At 48.9% G+C, this 19083-nt stretch overlaps 1 protein-coding gene across 2 annotated transcripts in view; it reads left to right on the top strand.

Annotated features, from left to right (window-relative positions):
• Positions 1-19083, top strand: part of Mcm3ap (minichromosome maintenance complex component 3 associated protein) — a 37449-nt gene that overhangs the window by 711 nt on the left and 17655 nt on the right. For both annotated transcript variants that reach the window (NM_001434619.1, NM_001434618.1), the window contains 15 exon segments: positions 51-1368; positions 1536-1759; positions 2552-2630; positions 2805-2949; positions 3431-3621; positions 6106-6245; positions 7741-7938; positions 8234-8502; positions 10399-10561; positions 13564-13724; positions 14568-14809; positions 15115-15314; positions 16055-16155; positions 16664-16795; positions 17438-17551. In NM_001434619.1, coding sequence (NP_001421548.1) covers positions 156-1368; positions 1536-1759; positions 2552-2630; positions 2805-2949; positions 3431-3621; positions 6106-6245; positions 7741-7938; positions 8234-8502; positions 10399-10561; positions 13564-13724; positions 14568-14809; positions 15115-15314; positions 16055-16155; positions 16664-16795; positions 17438-17551 — 3572 coding nt within the window. In that variant the 5' untranslated portion in view covers positions 51-155.

Below are 19083 nucleotides of genomic sequence, written 5' to 3'. Positions count from 1 at the left end.
TTAAGAGCCGCAGCAAAATAGGCTGTGATGTTCTAACGTTTGTCTTTCAGGTTATCCTAAGATGAAGGAGAGCTTCCCCAAGCAACAGATAGTTTAAGGAAGAGAGCTTGTTGTGTATAGACCGTATTTATTGCCTTCAAGTAATTGGGTTGAAGATGAACCCGGTGAACCCCTTCAGTGGGCAGCAGCCCGGCGCCTTTGCGGTGTCTTCTAGTGCCACGGGAACATTTCAGACTAAGTCACCATTCCGATTTGGCCAGCCTTCCCTTTTTGGACAGAACAACCAAGCCAGCAAGAGCCTGGGATTTTCACAGGTACCGAGCTTTGCAACACCCTCTGGTGGAAGCCATTCTTCCTCTTTGCCAGCCTTTGGACTTACCCAAACCTCAAGTGTGGGACTTTTCTCTGGTCTGGAATCCACACCTTCTTTTGCAGCTACTTCTGGGCCTTCAAGTTCATCTGTGCCCGGAAATACAGCATTCAGCTTCAAGTCAGCCTCCAGTGTTGGGGTTTTCCCGAGTGGCCCTACTTTCGGGCCAGAAACTGGAGACGTAGCAGGTTCTGGTTTTAGGAAGACGGAGTTCAAGTTTAAACCTCTGGAAAATGCAGTCTTCAAACCCATACTGGGGGCCGAGTCAGAGCCGGAGAAAACCCAGAGCCAGATTGCTTCTGGGTTTTTCACATTTTCTCACCCTGTTAGTAGTGGGTCTGGGGGCCTCACCCCCTTTTCCTTCCCGCAGGTGACAAACAGCTCAGCAACTAGTTCAAGTTTTATCTTTTCGAAACCAGTTACTAGTAATACGTCTGCCTTCGCCCCTGCTTTGTCTAACCAAAATATAGAGGAAGAGAAGAGGGGACCCAAGTCAGTGTTTGGGGGCTTGAATAGTAGCTTCAGTACTTTCCCCATGGCGTCACCTGGATCTTTGGGGGAGCCCTTCCCGACCAACAAAACAAGCATCCGCCAAGGAGGTGAGGAAGCCATCTCCCAGGTGGAGTCACATCCTGCCCTCATGAAGGGATTAAAGAGGAAAGAGGACCAGGATCGCTCCCCAAGAAGACATTGCCACGAGGCAGCAGAAGACTCGGACCCCCTGTCCAGGGGTGACCATCCCCCAGATAAACGGCCAGTCCGCCTGAATAGACCCCGGGGAGGCACTCTGTTTGGTCGGACGATACAAGAGGTCTTCAAAAGCAATAAAGAAGCAGGCCGTCTGGGCAGCAAGGAATCCAAAAAGGACAGTGGCTTTGCGGAATCTGGGGAAAGTGACCACGTGGCCATCCCAGGAGGGAGTCAGTCCACCCTGGTAACTTCCCGGCTTCCAGCTGTGAATAAAGAGGAAGAAACAGAAGGTAGAGATGAAAAAGAAGGTGGGTCCTAAAAGTGTGTGTGACCTCGCTTCAGAGCTCTCGTATGTTTCCTCGTGGTCACCTGATTTAAGTCCCATGCATGAACTTTGTTTTTTATACTGTAGTGGCTCCTTTTGCTTGGAAGTATTGTGTCTGATGGACTTGTGTGTCTGCTTTCTGAACTCCAGATTCTCTCCGGGGAACGTCTGTGCGGCAAAGTAAAAGAAGCGAGAGCACAGACAGCCTGGGGGGCATGTCGTCTTTAGAGCTCACGGCCATCCAGTGCAAGAACATCCCTGACTACCTCAACGACAGAGCCATCCTGGAGAAACACTTCAGCAAGATCGCTAAGGTTCAGCGGGTCTTCACCAGACGCAGCAAGAAGCTCGCCGTGATTCATTTTTTTGATCATGTGAGTACTTGCAACTTGCCTATAGCTCATCCTAGGTTTAGAATTATATATGTGTATAAACATTTGTGTGTATATGTGTGTGGGCAGGTATGGATCACGATAGAGATGGGGTCATGAAAGAGTATAAGGTATAATGATACACAGGTGTGTATGAAATGCCATCTGAAACCCATTCCTAGGCATGCTTGCTGAAGTCATTTTTTTTAAGAGAGTAGAGGAGAAACTCTACTTAGGGATTACAAAATGTCTGCTTGGGATGATGAGAACATTCTGGAAACAGATAGTGCTACGATCACCAGGCATGGTTGTCACACCTTTAAGCAGACCACTCAGGAAAAAGACAAAAAAGGCCAACTGTCCCAGGTTGGATCTCTTGGTGCTAGAATGATAGGTGGTTGTGAGGCGTCTGGTAATGGTATTGGCGACTCAGCTTGGGTCCTCCAGAAGAGCAGAGCAGCAAGTCCTCTTTCTCTCTAGTCCTTAGATTTGTACTTTCATTTTCATTCTGTGTGTTTGTGCACATGCGTGCATGTGTCTGTGCCTCTGTGTGTGTGTGTGTGTGTGTGTGTGTGTGTGTGTGTCTGGAGGTCAGAGAACAACTTTTGGAGGTCCATTCTATCTACTCTGTGGGTGCAGGAGATTGAACTCGGTCTGGCAGGTGCCAGGTACCCAGTTCAGCTGTCTTGCTGGCCCTCCTCTTATTTCTGAGTAGCCTGTTCCATTTTTCAGCACTCTGGTTACATTGTGGTCTCTCTGTGTCCTCATACTTTGTGGTTGTGAACTGTTTTTCAGGCATCTGCAGCCCTGGCTCGGAAGAAAGGAAAAGGTCTGCATAAGGACATGGCTATCTTTTGGCACAAGAAGAAAATAAGTGAGTTTTCCACTATTGTGCTCTCAGTCTGATGTTCTGTGCAGGGTTCTGACATGCGAATGTGGGTTCTTTCCCTAAAGCCAGCGGTTCGACTGGCTAGCTCCAGCTGCATCCTGTATCTCACAGCCGTTTCTTTGCATTTTACAAACCTCGTTCTGACCCTTGTGTCTTCAGGTCCCAGCAAAAAACCCTTTTCCCTGAAGGAGAAGCAGCTTGGTGAAGGTGAAGCCAGCCAAGGCATAGAGGACTCTCCCTTTCAGCACTCCCCTCTCGGCAAGCCCATCGTGAGGCCTGCCACCGGCAGCCTCCTGAACAAAAGGTGGGTTCATCTTCCCGGGAACTGTTCAGAAGAAGGGCAGGCTCGAGCTATGGGGCAGGTGCAAAGAGCTGCTGCTTTTGAATCCCTGCCCTCACATGGGTGAGTCTCAGACAGCTGGACTCAGTCAGGCAATCCTGTGTCAGCCTTCGGGGTTATTGGAGCAACATCTCCTTTATTTATTTAGGCTTTGTGTTTTTTGGTTTTTTGTTTTATTTGGGGAGAGGGAAGTTGAGACAGGGTCTTATCATGTATCTCTGACTGTCCTAAAACTCATTATGTAGACCAGGCTGCCATCAAACTCATAGAAACCCACCCGTTTCTGCCTCTCTAGTGCTGGGATTAATAAAGTCATGTGTCACAATGCCTGGCTGGCTTCTATGGTTTTAATGCTGTATTTTCTTAGCTTTAGAGGACCAAAAGGTCTTGAACGATTAGGAAGTGGAAGTGGTCCAAAGGCCCCAAATGTTTGTTTCCTTCGTAGCTCTCCAGTGAAGAAGCCCGGTCTTCTGAAGATCCACCAGTTCGAGGCAGATCCTTTTGACTCTGGATCTGAGGGCTCCGAGGGCCTTGGTTCTTGTGTGTCATCTCTTAGCACCCTGATCGGGACCGTGGCTGACACATCTGAAGAGAAGTACCGCCTTCTGGATCAGAGAGACCGCATCATGCGGCAAGGTATGACGCACAGAGACACGTTCCAGATTCCCTGCAGGGTTGTGTTGAAGCAGCTTCTGGGGAGCCACAGGGCTCCACCGCCACTGACTCTTGGGATTTCTGATAAGCTGTGCCTGGTCTTACTGTGCGCTGGTCTCTGGAGATGAGAGCTGTGTGTACTAATGTGTGATGACCGTGTCTGTCTGTGTGTGTGGGAGGATGTAGGGAATTACACTGATTATTGGTAGAGAGGAACAGGTGTCTGAAAGGCAGAAGTGAGAGGGGATTCTCCGTTTCAGGCATTGTTCCCCTTCGGAATGTTAGACTGAATGTACTACTCTCAAAGAATGTTAAAATAGCATTACACGTGCACAGTACCCCATATGAAAACCCATGGATTCTTTACAGTTTTTTTTTTAATTTATGTTTATTTTACTTGCAGTGGTGTTCTGCCTGCATGTCTGTCTGTGTGAGGGCATCAGATCTCTGGAACTGGAGTTCAGAGAGCTGTGAGCATCCATGTGGGTGCTGGGAATTGAACCTGGGTTTTCGAAGGAGCATCTTGTACTCTAACCTCTAAGCCACCTTTCCAGCCCCTACGGTTTTTTCTTAATTTTCAGCTGTGTGAGATTTCTTTACAGCTCTTAAACGCATGCTAGCTTTGAACCTAACGATTCTCCTCTCTCAGCTTCCTGGGATTACACATATCTGTCCCACCTGGCAGGATTTATAGACTTGGCGATTTATGCATTTCCAATAAATTTATTGCCTTAGGGTTTCTATTGCTGCCATGAAACACCGTGACCAAAACCAAGTTGGGGAGGAAAGGGTTTGTTAGCGTGCGTCACCACGTCATAGTCCAGCATCGAGGAAGTCAGGGCAGGAACCTGGAGGCAGGAGCTGATGCCGAGGGCATGTAGAAATGGCACTGTTGGATTGCTTCCAGTGGCTTGCTTATTCTGCTTATAGAACCCAGGACCACCAGCCTAGGGATGGCACCCCCCATGGGCTGGGTCCTTCCATGTCAGTCACGAGTGAAGAGGATGAACTAACTGTAGGCCTTCAGCTGGATCTCACGGAGGCGTTTTGTTTATTGCGTTTCCCTCCTCTCAGATGACTTTAGTTTGTGTCAAGTTGACATTAGAATATCCAGGATTCTTATGGCAAGGAAACCTGGCTCAGTCACACGTATCCCCAGTCCCAGAGCCTGGCCAGCTGTAGCCGAGAGCTCTATAGAGGCAGGACAGTCTGCTGTACCCAGTGAGCTCCAAGGTAGCCTGAGCTAAGTAGTCGAAAAAGCAAAACCAAACCCAAAACATTCAAATGAGCTTAAACTAAGGACTAAAATATGTATATGCTGTTTTGAAAAGTTTTGCTTAAAACCTTTCATTCTGTGAGTAAAGAGAATGGCACTCACTGAGGTAACCGGCGTTCTCATCCAGGTAACTTCATTAAGCAGTTCTGAATGCTAAGACAGAGTCCAGGATACTAGGATATTTCAACCCCTCCATACCCTCTCCCCTGCCCCGCAGGGTTTCTCTGTGTAGCCCTGGCTGTTGTAGAACTCACTGTAGACCAGACTGGCCTTGAGCTCACAGAGATCTGCCTGCCTCTGCATCCTAAGTGTTGGGATTAAAAGCATGGGCCACCATGCCCAGAATATTTGTCTTTAACAAATTTGGGGGGAGGGGGAGGGAGGACAGACAAGACAGACAGACAGACACAATCTTACTAAGTACTGGCCTCAGACTCCAAGATCTGCCTGCCTCTGCCTCCCAAGTGCTGAGATTAAAGTTGTGTGCTACTGGCATCCAGCCTGCAGATTTAATTTTTGATTACATTCCTGCATTATTACGTAACCCCCTGAGGCCATGATGAGAAATACGGAACACTGGCAGAGCACACTTTTAAGTGCTCTGTCTTCTAACATTTTTAAATGTTCTATTTTACGTGTGTGAGGTTCTCTCTATACTTGTCTATGTACTATTTGTATGCCTGTTGCCAAGGAAGGCCAGACCCCAGTGGACCGACTCACATACAGTCGTGAGCTGCCATGTGGGTGCTGGGAATTAAGCCCAGGGCCTCTAGAAGAGCAGCTAACGTTCGTAATCGCTGAGCTGTCTCTGTAGTTCCCATCTTCCATCCTAAGTCTGTGGTGAGTGTGTTTGACTATTGGAGAGGGAGAGATGTAGCTGTGGCTAGGGGCTTTCGTGAGACAAAGATACCGATCATCTGGCAGGGTGGGCCATGAGGTCTATTGCAGAGGCCCAAGCTTAAGAGACATTTCTTTTTGTGCTGACCGTTGAGGGGCAGTGCCCAGATGAAGCAGAATCTCCGTGTTCTAGACTGGCCTGAACTCATTACGTGGCCCAGGCTGGCCACAGATTTAGGATCCCCTTGCCTCAGTCTCCTGAGTGCAGGGATTACAGGCAGATTTCTCCGTGCTTTATGAAAGTACACTTCCTGTGGTACATACACCCTTACCTCTGGCTTGGTGTCACTCAGCTCGGGTGAAGAGGACAGACCTGGACAAAGCAAGGGCGTTCGTGGGGACGTGCCCTGACATGTGTCCTGAGAAGGAGCGGTACCTGCGGGAGACCCGGAGCCAGCTGAGCGTGTTTGAAGTTGTCCCAGGGACTGACCAGGTAGGGCCCCATGTGTCATAATGGCTTCTGCTTTTCTCCTGCTGTTTGGATTTTGATTTTTTAAAAATATATTTGTTTACTCTGTAAGTGCAAACGTGTATGTGCGTGTGCACATGTGTCACAGTGAATGTAAGAGTTGCTCCTTCTACTGTGTTCTGAAGACTGGACTCGGGTTGTCAGGCCTGGCATCCGGTGCCCTCCCCTACACTGAGCTATCTCAATGGCCCTAGTGTTTTCTTTGTGTCTGGTTTTGGATTTTTGAGACAGGGTCCGTCTGTATAACCCTGGCTGGCCTAGAACTCACTCTGACGAGGCTGGCCTCACACTCAGATCTGCCACCTCTGCTTCTGCCTCCGCCCAGCACTGTTTTTGTTTGTAAATTGGTTCTGTTTTCCTGGATCCTGACTGTTACATGTGTGTGCCGAAGGGCGTCGCCTTCCCTGCACTTGAGCTGTTTCCCATTCTAAGTTGTTTGAAAGAGTTTGCACAGTCTGCATTCTGTGCCCTTCAGTTTTGCTTGGCCCAGGGTCTCCAGCCTGGCAACATGTGTCATCGTAGACCCAGGGCTTCTGCTCCACAGACAGCCAGGGCCCGCGTCTCCACCACTGCACACGCCTGTTGTCTTCTGCAGATGGGAGGTGGAGCTACAGCCCCTCGTGGGAAGTTTGTACCTCCTCCATCAGGCCTGCACCTCCTCCATTAGACCTTGACCCACGGGACCCTGCCCTAACCCTTTCTGGTCCTCACTCCCATCTCCAATTTATTTATGGTGTGTTGGTCTAACTTGACACTTGAACACAGCTGAGATCCGTCCTGCTGCTTGAAGCCGGTCTACCTGTTACAGCTGTGCTTGGGCGGGCTGTCTGTCTTCATGCACATTCCTATCCCTCTCACACCCTCTTGATGCCTTGTTGTATTTGCCTGACTCAAGTTTCTTAGCTTTTATTGTCCTTGAAATGTCTCATGTTTAATGGAACATTTTCATTTAACAATTACATTCTCAAGCATTGATGTCATGTAGATGTGTGTCTTAGGATTTTACTGCTGTGAGCAGACACCGTGACCAAGGCAACTCTTAGAAGGACAACTTTTAATTGGGACTGGCTCACAGGTTCAGATGTTCAGTCCAGTATCATCATGGCAGGGAGCAGGAGCATGACAGCGTCTAGGCAGGCATGGTGATGGAGAAGGAGCGGAGAGTTCTATATCTTGAGAGTTTATCTGATCAGAGGGCAGCCAGGGGACTCCCTCCGTAGGAGGCCAGGAGGCGGCTCTCTTCCACCCTGGGTGCAGCCTGAGCAGAGGAGACCTCAAAGCCCACTTAGGCAGTGACACACTCCTCCAACAAGGGCCTGCCTCCTCCAGTAAGGCCACACCTCCTGATGGTGCCATTCCGTATGCCATTCAAACCACCACAATGTGTACGTGATTTCCTCCTGAGTTTAAGGTCCGGAAAACTGCCATAAAGCAGTTTGTCCCTATTTCTTGCCCCCAGGTGGACCATGCAGCAGCCGTGAAGGAGTACAGCCGGTCCTCTGCGGATCAGGAGGAGCCCCTGCCACATGAGCTGAGACCCTCAGCAGTTCTCAGCAGGACCATGGACTACCTAGTGACCCAGATCATGGATCAAAAGGAAGGCAGCCTTCGGGACTGGTATGACTTCGTGTGGAACCGCACACGGGGTATACGGAAGGTATCTGCTCCCTCCAGTCAGATAACTAGGAAATGCCGTGTATATTCACAAAGTGAACATCTAACTTTCATTTTACACAGATATTTTTATCTGAAACAAAAATAGAATTTTCTTTGAGCCCTCATAAAACTATTTGATTGTTTCATTGGGTTAGTTTCAAGTTCAAATGTAATTCAACTCATAAGCATAATTTTTTTTCTCAAAGTTGGTTCTTCATGGATCTTGTGTGTTTGTGGCTTCTGTGTGAGCAGTCAGTGCACGTGTGAGTGTGTAATCCTCCTCTAACCTTGAACAGGACATCACACAGCAGCACCTCTGCGATCCCCTGACGGTGTCTCTGATCGAGAAGTGTACCCGATTTCACATCCATTGTGCCCACTTTATGTGTGAGGAACCTATGTCCTCCTTCGATGCCAAGATCAACAACGAGAATATGACCAAATGTCTACAGAGTCTGAAGGAGATGTACCAGGACCTGAGGAACAAGGGGGTTTTTTGTGCCAGCGAAGCAGAGTTCCAGGGCTACAATGTCCTGCTCAATCTTAACAAAGGTGACATTTTGAGGTATGGTTTCTGATTCAGAAGTTGGGCCTTGATGTGTAGAAGTTCCTTAGTGCAGTTGGCAGACCGGGTCAGGAAAAGCACTGGGAGCAGCACTGGGACCAGCATGTGCCGTCCCTCGGGGAGTCCTGTCAGTGGGTAGCAGTTCAGCTTTCAGAATGTTTGCTCAATGGCGTGTGCTAAAAGGAAGAGTTAAATGACATCAGAGAAGGTCGGTTGCTGAAGCAAATGAAGCTGAAATGCTGGCTTGGCATTTCAGTAGACCTTTAGGAGGGGAAACAGGGAAACCAACATGGAGGGCAGTGCAGGACAACGCCAGACACCCTTGGTCTCCTGTGTACATGTGTGGGTGCCTGTAAATACACATGCGGGTGCCTGTAAACACACATGCGGGCACCTGTAAACACACATGCGGGCGCTTGTAAATACACATGTGGGTGCCTGTAAACACACATGTGGGCGCCTGTAAACACACCTGTGGGCGCCTGTAAATACACATGCAGGTGCCTGTAAATACACATGCAGGTGCCTGTGAATATACATGTAGGCGCCTGTGGATACACATGTGGGCGCCTGTAAACACACATGTGGGTACCTGTAAACACACATGCGGGTGCCTGTAAACACACATGCGGGTGCCTGTGAATACACATGTGGGCGCCTGTGAATACACATGCGGGTGCCTGTAAACACACATGTGGGCGCCTGTAAATACACATGCGGGTGCCTGTAAATACACATGCGGGTGCCTGTGAATACACATGCGGGCGCCTATGAATACACATGCGGGTGCCTGTAAATACACATGTGGGTGCCTGTAAATACACATGTGGGTGCCTGTAAATACACATGTGGGTGCCTGAATACACACTGGTTATATTTTCTGTTAGGCTGTTTTGTTAAGCAGGTGTCAATCAGTTGGCATTAGTTTGAAATAATTTTTTGATGACTGATGGCTAAATTATTTCTTAAACTTTTAGGAAATCCTTTTAAGTTATTATGTATTATTTACTTATTTATTTTGTTTTTTTGAGACAGGGTTTCTTTGTGTAGCCTTAGCTGTTCTTGAACTCATTCTGTGGCTCAGGCTGGCCTGAAACTCAGAGATCCTTCCACCTCCACCTCTGAGTGCTGGGACTAAAGGCACATGCCACCATGCCCAGCTGTTTATCATCCGTTTCAGATTTTTATTTAGTATTGTTTTTTAATTGTGTGTAGTATGTGTCTGTGAGTCGACCTGTGCATGTGAATGCAGGGTCCCATCAAAGCTGAAGAGTGTGTCAACTGTCCTGGAACTGAAGTTGTAAGCTGGTGTGTGAGGCACCTGACATCGGTGCTGGGAACCTATCTTGGGCCCTTTGCAAGAAAAGCAAGTGCTTTGAACCTTTGAGCCATGCTTCCAGCCCCACAGTTTATTATCTTTTTAAAGAGACGCTTTAAAACCACACATGTGATCCTATTAGAAGCTCAAAGCCATGTTTGTCTACATAGTGAGCTTGGCTCTCACCTAGGATACAGAAGATTCTGTCTCAAGTGGATGGGTGGGTGGATGGATGGATGGATGGATGGGTGGATGGATGGACGGATGGATGGGTGGATGGACGGATGGATGGGTGGATGGATGGACGGATGGATGGGTGGATGGATAGATGGATGGGTGGATGGATGGGTGGATAGATGGGTGGATGGGTGGGTGGATGGGTGGATGAGATAGATGGAGGAGGGGTGGATGGAGACCATAGTGTACCAGCTGAGTGTGAGAACGGCAGCTGATTATGGGACTTGGATTTCAGTGGTCTGTGTTACCATTCAGACTTGCTGTCTCAGTATTGCTGAAATGTAGTTAGTTATCCGATTGACTGAGATCAACATCCTGACCTTTACCTCCCTGACCTGCAGAGAGGTGCAGCAGTTCCACCCTGATGTTAGGAACTCCCCGGAGGTGGACTTCGCTGTCCAGGCTTTTGCTGCATTGAACAGCAATAATTTCGTGAGATTCTTCAAACTGGTGCAGTCAGCTTCTTACCTTAATGCGTGCCTGTTGCACTGTTACTTTAACCAGGTGAGTAGAGCGCCTGCTGCTGCCAGAGTAAGAACAGGAGCAGTAACTATGCAGTGTGTGCTTCTCTGTCCTGCACTCTGCCAGGAGGGCAGCCAGCTGTCTCCTCAGGGCCTGTCACAGCCCAGCAAGGGGCTTCTGCTTTAGTCTTGTATGACGGGATACCCGGTCTCCACCAAGAGAGACCATGGAGTGTAGTGCAAACATGGTTCTGTGGCTCACAGAAATCTTAGGAATGACAGGGTGAGTTCCTGAAAACAAACCGCAAAGCACAAATCCTGTATTGTACAAAATCCTTTACATTGAAATTATTAATATTAATAAAAATTTTGAGAGAACAGTAGTGTAGAAAGACTCTGGATAAACGATTTTGAGAGTGAGGCTGCTGCTGATAAATTCATTTCACTCAGTACCTGAGTTGTGCTTTTCCACTCGGCCCTGTCTGTGGCTTGGGGTTACAGAGGCCTTCAGAAGACCGCTTACTCCTCTGGAGTGAGAGATGCCCAGGAAGGAGCATCACGCTTCCTTCTCAGAGCATGCCCTTCTGTGAACATGCCGCTAACAGGAGAGGACGGTCTGGAAGGTACTAAGCCTGCCGTTCTGCACTCCCAGCTTTCTTCTCTTGGATCACACCAAGTCCTGGAAATGCACAGTCATATTCTAGGCAAAGAATTCATTTTCAAAAGTGGTATTTCTTTTTTTAACTTTATTTTTTTGAGATTATAATACAGTTACGTCATCTCTCCTCTCCCTCCCTTCCCTCTAAACGCCCATGCTCCAGTCCTTACTCTTTCAAGTTCATGGCTTATTTCTTCATAAATTGGTGTCTATATATGTGTGCATCTGTCTGCCTGTCTACACACACACCCCTAAATATAAGGACACCATGCTCAGTCTTTTTGAGACGGACCATTTGGTGTGCTCTTCCTGCTCTCAGCCTCCTTTAGTTACCTGTTGTTCTGTGCGAGGGTTGAGGCCTCCTGGACTTCCCGTCTGCATCAGTGTGCCTGTTGTTGCTGTCCTTGTCCAGCTCATGCTTAGCCGTGCTGGGGAGTCTTCATGAATGTCGCTTCTGATTTCTGACACATCTCATGACGAACCTCTTGATCCTCTGGCTTTCCCAGCCTCTGCTTCCCGCCTCCCATACTGTCCCCGAGCCTTAGGTGTGGGAGTGGGATTGGAGCTGTGCCCTTGGCATTGGGTCCAACAACTCTGCACTTTGGCTGGTTGTGGTTTTCTAGAATTGTTTCCACCTGAGGTGTGCGGACTACACAGGACAGATATTTAAGGAAATGGCAGTTAGAGGAAGATCGGTGGCTTCACCAGCCCTGCGTAGGTGGCCAGGTTTCCTTACCAGGCACAGTTGCCTTCTCTCTGAGCGGGCCTTAAGTCTAGCGGGAGAGCTGTTGGTCACTACCAGGCTGTGTGTTACCAACACACCCAGAAACTAGAAGGTTTCTGCCAGGGAGTTCTGCATCCACTTCTCGATGTTCCTGCAGTTTGTGTCCTCTCCTTACAGATTTGCAGTGTTACAGCAGATAGTTAGGGGGGATTTTCTCACTCTCCAGCAGCAGGCCTGCCCTTCACAGCCCCAACCCCTCCAAGCTCCTGCTTTCCTCGTGGTCACTTCTGTTTCCTGTCTCTCAAGTCTCTTCTTTACACATAATCCAGAGAATCTTAAGTCAAGCCAAAGTCAGTTGTCTTTCCACTGCCGAATGTTTTCAATCCAGATGTCACCTGCTGGTGTTTGTACATGGTGGCTAGCTTTTCCCAAACTTCTCTCTTCTACACTGCTGCCTTTTCAGGTTGACGCCCGAAGCAGATGGTTAGTCATGGACTCCCAGGTCCAGAGCAGGAAGTTTGATGGTGGCTGTCCTCAGCAGCCAAGGAGGGAGAGAGTAGTTACTACTTTTTACATGAGTGGCATTACTATATGATATTGGCTACCATAGGTAACTTCAAATAAGGAAAATCTGGATTTTTTTTAGAGTTTTACATATACATATTTAAAGATTTATTTGTTTCTGTTATGTACACTGTTGTCTCCTCAGACACACCAGAAGAGGGCATCAGATCTCATTACAGATGGCTGTGAGCCACCATGTGATTGCTGGGAATTGAACTCAGGACCTCTGGAAGAGCAGTCAGTGCTCTAACCACTGGGCCGTCTCTCCAGCCCAAACCTGGATTTTTTTTAAAGGAAACCTTTCCACTGACAGCGGCCTCTGTGGTCCTGAATCTTAAGCCCTTTCTTGGTCCTTCAGCCCAGTTCCAGCTGCCACAGTGCCTTCCTGTTTCCTTACTCAGCAGAGCTCACCCTGATCTCTCAGTGCTCACATTGCCTCAGACTGCCTTTCCTCTTTGGTATACGTGATCTCTGTTAAATGTTCTTACACATTTACCATCTTCACTCTGGTGTCTTCCTAGCTTTCCGGTGGTGTGGGGATGGGGACTTTGATGCTGTTGTTTGCACTGTACTCTGAGCACTAAGAATACACCAGACACTGTGCTCTCTCCAGGAGAATTGCTGGCAATTAGTGACCCCTGGGAGGAGACAGACAGCATAGGCCCCCAGAGGCCCTGACACCTAAACAGGCTTTCCTTCGGATTTTCATGATTTTCTTTGTTGTCTTGTTATGTATTTGTTACACTGCTATGAACCAGTTTTGTTTTTATAATTTAATGGCTTGCATTTTCTCCCACATCCCATAGATTTCCATGGTTTCATTACCTGGGCTACTTTTGGTTCAGGGGATGCTGGACACTTTGTTTTCATCCCCCTCCTCGAGGGATACATTCTGGTTTTTCTTATAAGTAAACAGCCCCATACCATCTTTCTTTGGGACTGTTTGGCAGTTTTCATTCCTGAGTATCTGAGTATCCGTAAGCCCAGCTCCCTAATTGGTTGATTGCTTGCACAGGAACTGAGCTGTAGCAGGAGCTCATGGTTATATGGCTGGCTTTCTATGTTTTTTCTGATCTTGTATTGACGTGGCTTCTTTCAGATCCGTAAGGATGCCCTCCGGGCACTCAATGTGGCATACACTGTAAGCACACAGCGCTCTACCGTCTTCCCCCTGGATGGTGTCGTCCGCATGCTGCTGTTCCGAGATTGTGAAGAGGCGACCAGCTTCCTCAATTACCATGGCCTCACTGTGGCTGATGGGTAAGAGCTAAGACTGAACCTGTGGCCTTCCGTCTTCTCTGCCCCCTCCCTTTCCTTTTCCCTTCTCTTTCTGACATAGTCTGCTTTCGGGGCTCTTGTGGGTGCTGCTTTCCTGCTGTGAAACTAGGGATTCCCAATGAACATTTGGGGCCACACCAAGCTCACCCTTTGTTTGAGATAGGGTCTTATGTGTAGTCCTGGCTGGCTTGGACCTGGCATGTAGACCAGGCTGGTCTCACTGAGACACACGGAGATCCACCTGCCACTGTGTCCTAAAGTAGAGTAAAAGGTGTTCACACCCAGGCGAATAAAAAGAACCAGACCCAGTTCTTTCTTATCCCCAAATCATTGTTCTTCGTCAGTTACCAGACAACCTGAAGATGAAGGTAAGCCTTCTCCATTCTGTTCACTGAGGACTGCCTTTGCTCACCCATGTCTGCCCCCTGCACACCTGATAGACGACCTGGGGATTCTAGGAGGCCCTGCCGAGGTGTTCTGCCCCTGTAGTCAGGGAGCCACTGGCGATGCTCACAGGCTGTTCTCCTAACAGATGGCACCATTACAACCGACACCTATGCTTGTGTTTCCTCAGCCTACGGCAGCTCTTCCTTCTAGCTCTATCCTCAGGGGGTGGGCCGCCATCTTTGAAAAAGGACCACAGTAGTTTGTGTCATTCCGTGCATGGCTGGAAATGCCCTGGGTCATGATTCCCCGAGACGAAGCCTTCTCGTGTCACACCTGTCCAGTCTTGCTTTGATAGGGGATCCAGTAGTTGGGTGTGGGGAGACATAGCCGTATTCTTTTCCTGCCGACTCCTCTCTGCACTCTTTGTGGTCTGGGTAGCTGTGTTGAGCTGAACCGGTCGGCATTCTTGGAACCCGAGGGACTATACAAGGCCAGGAAGTCAGTGTTTATTGGCCGGAAGCTGACAGTGTCAGTTGGAGAAGTTGTGAATGGAGGGCCACTGCCTCCTGTTCCTCGACACACACCTGTGTGCAGCTTTAACTCCCAGAATAAGTATGTCGGCGAGAGCCTGGCTACAGAGCTGCCCATCAGCGCTCAGAGATCTGGTGGCGACTCAGCAGGTAAGTCAGTCGCGTGGTAGTACGTTTTCCCTCTTGGAAGCCTCCCTGTCACCTGAAGGTTCTGTCTCGGCCAGATGCTTAAATATCTCTCACTTCACCTAGATTTGGAGTTGTGAAGCCCTGGTTGGGCTTGTGGTACTATGGTGCGGTTTCCACACAAAGCATCTGTTACCCTATGCCGTGTCCCTTGAGCTGTTGTCAGGAGGGCAGTCTGTTCCTCGTGTTACCGGTAGCCCTGTGTCCTTCATAGACTTAGTTTTGTAGTTCTGGAAAAGTGTCTTCAGCACCCGTGTGTTTCTTTCTAGGTGGTGGGAGAGGAGAGGAGGTTGAGGCGGAAGTGGATGTGCCACCACTGGCTGTCCTCCCACAGCTGCCTCCTGCGCCCTCAGCCACACCAGTGCCTCATGTCCAGCCACTGACCCAAGCTGTGACTCCTAGCCTTTTCCAGGCCTCCACGCAGCCTGAGGTGCTGCTGCCAAAGCCCGTGCCTGTGTACTCTGATTCGGTGAGGATCTTGCATATTGAAGCTTCATGGAGTCTGGAAATATTCTGTGCAAGGGCACTGTGTGCCTTGGTCTCCTTAGATAGGAGGGTGAGGGAGAGAGGATGGAGCTACTCAGAGTCACAGCCTTAGGTGGCTGAGCTAGGGCCACTGCCTTCAGTACCTACAGGGGCCCATCTTCATCACAGCAGTCAGAGCTATACTTGAATGGGTCCCTCCCATAATACCCAGCTGAACCCTGCGTGTCTGTTCTTACTCATTCACCTGCTCCTGTGTGACATACCCAGCAATAGACTGACCAGGTCTGTGGGTCACAACACTGCTTTGTACCTGTTGACAGACAGTGGCTTCCGTTTTGAGCAGATCTTGTTTGTTGAACAAGTGAGAACTTAATTGTGTCTCACTGACCTCTCAGATGCTGGGCACTGTCCCTACTGGAGGCCAAGCGAGCTTAGAGGCGAAGCCTGAAGGTCACAGAAATTGAGGACTTCGATGTGCATAAGAAATGACGGATAAAGGTGCTGCTGGGCCACCTACAGGGCAGTCCTCAGCAGGCTTGCCCTAAGCCCGTGGAAGGAAGGCCCCTTTCTGTGGTTCAGAGGTCCTTCTTGGAGAACTGCACCGACCCTGCACTGAGGTCCCTGTGCTTTGCTGGGACCTTCACAAACGTCACTAAGAGTCTTCACCTGAGATGTCTACCTTGGCACACTGCCTGGTCTGACCCCATGCTGCTCTCTCCCTAGGACCTAGTACAGGTGGTGGACGAGCTCATCCAGGAGGCTCTGCAGGTAGACTGTGAGGAAGTCAGCTCCGCTGGGGCAGCCTACGTAGCCGCAGCTCTGGGGTGAGTGAGGGGCACCTAACATGTCAGCCCGTCTTGCTTGGCCTTCCTTATAAGGCTGTTCTTTCTCCCTTATCCGCAACCCAGTTCTGTGTGGTTAAGACCCACGTTACTGTTCCATTTACAAAAATAAGATGATTTATGATATGAAATAAGTACACTGTGGCTGTCTTCAGACACACCAGAAGAGGGCATTGGATCCCATTACAGATGGTTGGGAGCCACCACGTGGTTGCTGGGATTTGAACTCAGGATCTCGGGAAGAGCAGTCAGTGCTCTTAACCACTGAGCCATCTCTCCAGCCCCCACTTCTTTGTATAGGAACATTCGTTGTATGTGTTACTAATTACCATGATTATCCAGGTTAGCATACTAGCACGGCATGGCAGCCTTTACTGCTGAGCCCCCTTGCCCGCCTGTGATTGGTTTTCACGTGCTGAACTGTTCCAGAACCCAGTCTCACATGGCAAGAGGGAATGGTGCTCACTGGTTTCTGCTCTGTTTTGTTAAGAGTCTCCAATGCTGCTGTGGAGGATCTGATAACAGCTGCCACCACAGGCATTCTGAGGCACGTTGCAGCTGAAGAAGTATCCATGGAAAGGCAGAGGGTAGAGGAAGAAAAGCGTCGGGCTGAAGAGGAAAGGTGAGTATGTCTTGTTCCCATAGATAGATGGGCATGGAGGTCAGATTGCACCAGCCCTGACCCCTGACCTCTGACCTCTGATTCCCCTCCTGCCATCTGACCCTGTTAGGCCATTCACCACCCTCATGATTTGAGATTTGACTAAGGGTGTGTGTGTATGTGTGTGTGTGTGTGTGTGGTGTGTGTGTGTGTGTGTGTGTGGTGTGTGTGTGTGTGTGTTGTGTCGTGTCTATGTCTGTGTGTGTTGGCGGGTGGATGGCATATTAATGTGAGTGCAGGTTCCTGTGGAGGCCAGAAGAGGGCGTTAGGTCCCTGGAGCTGCAGTTATAGGCAATTGTGAGCAGTGTCATGTGGGTGCTGGGACCTGAACCTGTAAGAACACTATACATTCTTTTTTTTTTTTTTTTTTTTTTTTTTTGGTTCTTTTTTTCGGAGCTGGGGACTGAACCCAGGGCCTTGCGCTTCCTAGGCAAGCGCTCCACCACTGAGCTAAATCCCCAACCCCAACACTATACATTCTTAACCACTGGACCATCTCTCCCGTCCACATCTATTTTTATTAATTTTTTTACCTCCCCGCCCACCCCCTTTCTTTATTATTCCTAAGTATTATCTTTGCGCTTTTTTTCTCTTTACTTCTAGGTTGAAGCAAGAGAGAGAACTGATGTTAACTCAGCTGAGCAAGGGCCTGGCCGCAGAGCTGACAGAACTCACGGTGACAGAGTGTGTGTGGGAAACCTGCTCCCAGGAGTTAAAGTGAGTGGAGTACTGTGTCCTGAATGTCACTGTGGTAGGAGGAAGGAGGGACTGTGGCCAAGCTGGTTGTAATGTATGTATGTATGTATGTATGTATGTATGTATGTATGTATGTAAGTAAGTAAGTAAGTAATCAGGGTCTCCATAGCCCTGGCTGTCTGTACACAAGCTGGCCTTGACCAAGCTCAGACATGCAGGCCTGGCTTCCCAAGTGCTGGCATTAACGGCTTGTAGACAGCCAAGAGTAGCACGCTGTTCTGATAGAGAGGCCCTCTGCCTCAGTGTCCTTGTCAGGAGGCGTGAGATGTGTCTGTTGGCAGATTTCCTAGAGAGCCTTTCTGTAGCGGGCCACATGCCATTGTTCTTCAGGTAAGGGAGCCTTTCTAAAACTCGTGTGTTAGGCTTCCTCAGCCTTTTCACTGAGAGCTTTAATCGTTTCGCTGTTGCGCTTCAGGAAAGAAAGCCTACTGGTCGTGGAGGAAGTCTGCCATTGTGTTTATGTCTACTGAGAGCAGGTGAAGCTGGCGGGCCACAGTGCACAGCACAGTCCACCACACAGAGGCAGAGCCTTTTCAGTCGATGGTTCCTCCTATTCCTGTCAGGAGGGAGCCTGCTTCCCTTTGCTCTGAGGAGGAGCTCTCACAAAATGATGGCAAATGTCTGTTCTCTGCGGCAGGGCACACTTGTAGCTCAGAATGGCCTAACACTATGTAGTTCCTGTTGGGCTTGAACTTGGGTTATTCTTTTATGCCAGCCTCCCATGTACCAGATTAACTCAGTATATAGTTTGTTGTGTTTTGTTTTCTAAGACAAGATCTCACTATATAGTCCTGGCTGGCCCTGAACTCACTTTTTCAGGCCAGAGTAGTCTCAAACTCAGAGAAAGCCACCTACTTGCCCCTGCCTCCCGGGTGCTGTAATTAAAGGTGTGTGTCACCATGCCAAGCTAGTGAATTTATTTTTAAAAAATAAAAACCCAGGGCTTGATGACATGCGAGATAAGTGCCTGCAGGTCTAGGTATTGTAGAGTTTGCTCTCTGTACCTCAAGGCTGAGTTACTGGGAATGAATCTCCCCTGTTTATGGTTACTTCCATTTCAACTTGATAGTTTTTCTGCTGCTGCCTTGTTTAATAGAATTCTTTTATTTAAAAGTTTCTTTTCCAAGGTCAGAGAGATGGCTCAGTGATTAAGAGCGCTTGCTGTTCTCCCAGAGGTCCTGAGTTTAGCTCCTAGTATCTACAGTGGGTGCTCACATAACCCCACCTCCAGAGACTCTGAAGCCCTTTTCCGGTCTCTGCAGGCTCCCAGCACAGGAAGCATACACACCTGCATCACGTGACATTGTTTCTCTTTGTATCTGGGTACAGCCATACATGCCTGTCATCTGGATACTTGTGAGGCTGAAGGAGAGGAACAGGTTTTAGCCACCTCAGGCTACAAAGCAAATTCTGGGCCAGCTGAGCCGTCAGCTGTCTTTGAAAAAGAGAAAAGTCTGAGATACTGATTTATCTGAGGGCAACCATGATCTGAC

Source organism: Rattus norvegicus, chromosome 20, assembly GCF_021556685.1.
Source record: "Rattus norvegicus strain SHRSP/BbbUtx chromosome 20, alternate assembly SHRSP_T2T, whole genome shotgun sequence".
Lineage (NCBI taxonomy): Eukaryota > Metazoa > Chordata > Mammalia > Rodentia > Muridae > Rattus > Rattus norvegicus.
The sequence above is the reverse complement of the archived record's forward strand: the minus strand, read 5'-3'. Positions and strand labels throughout refer to the sequence as shown.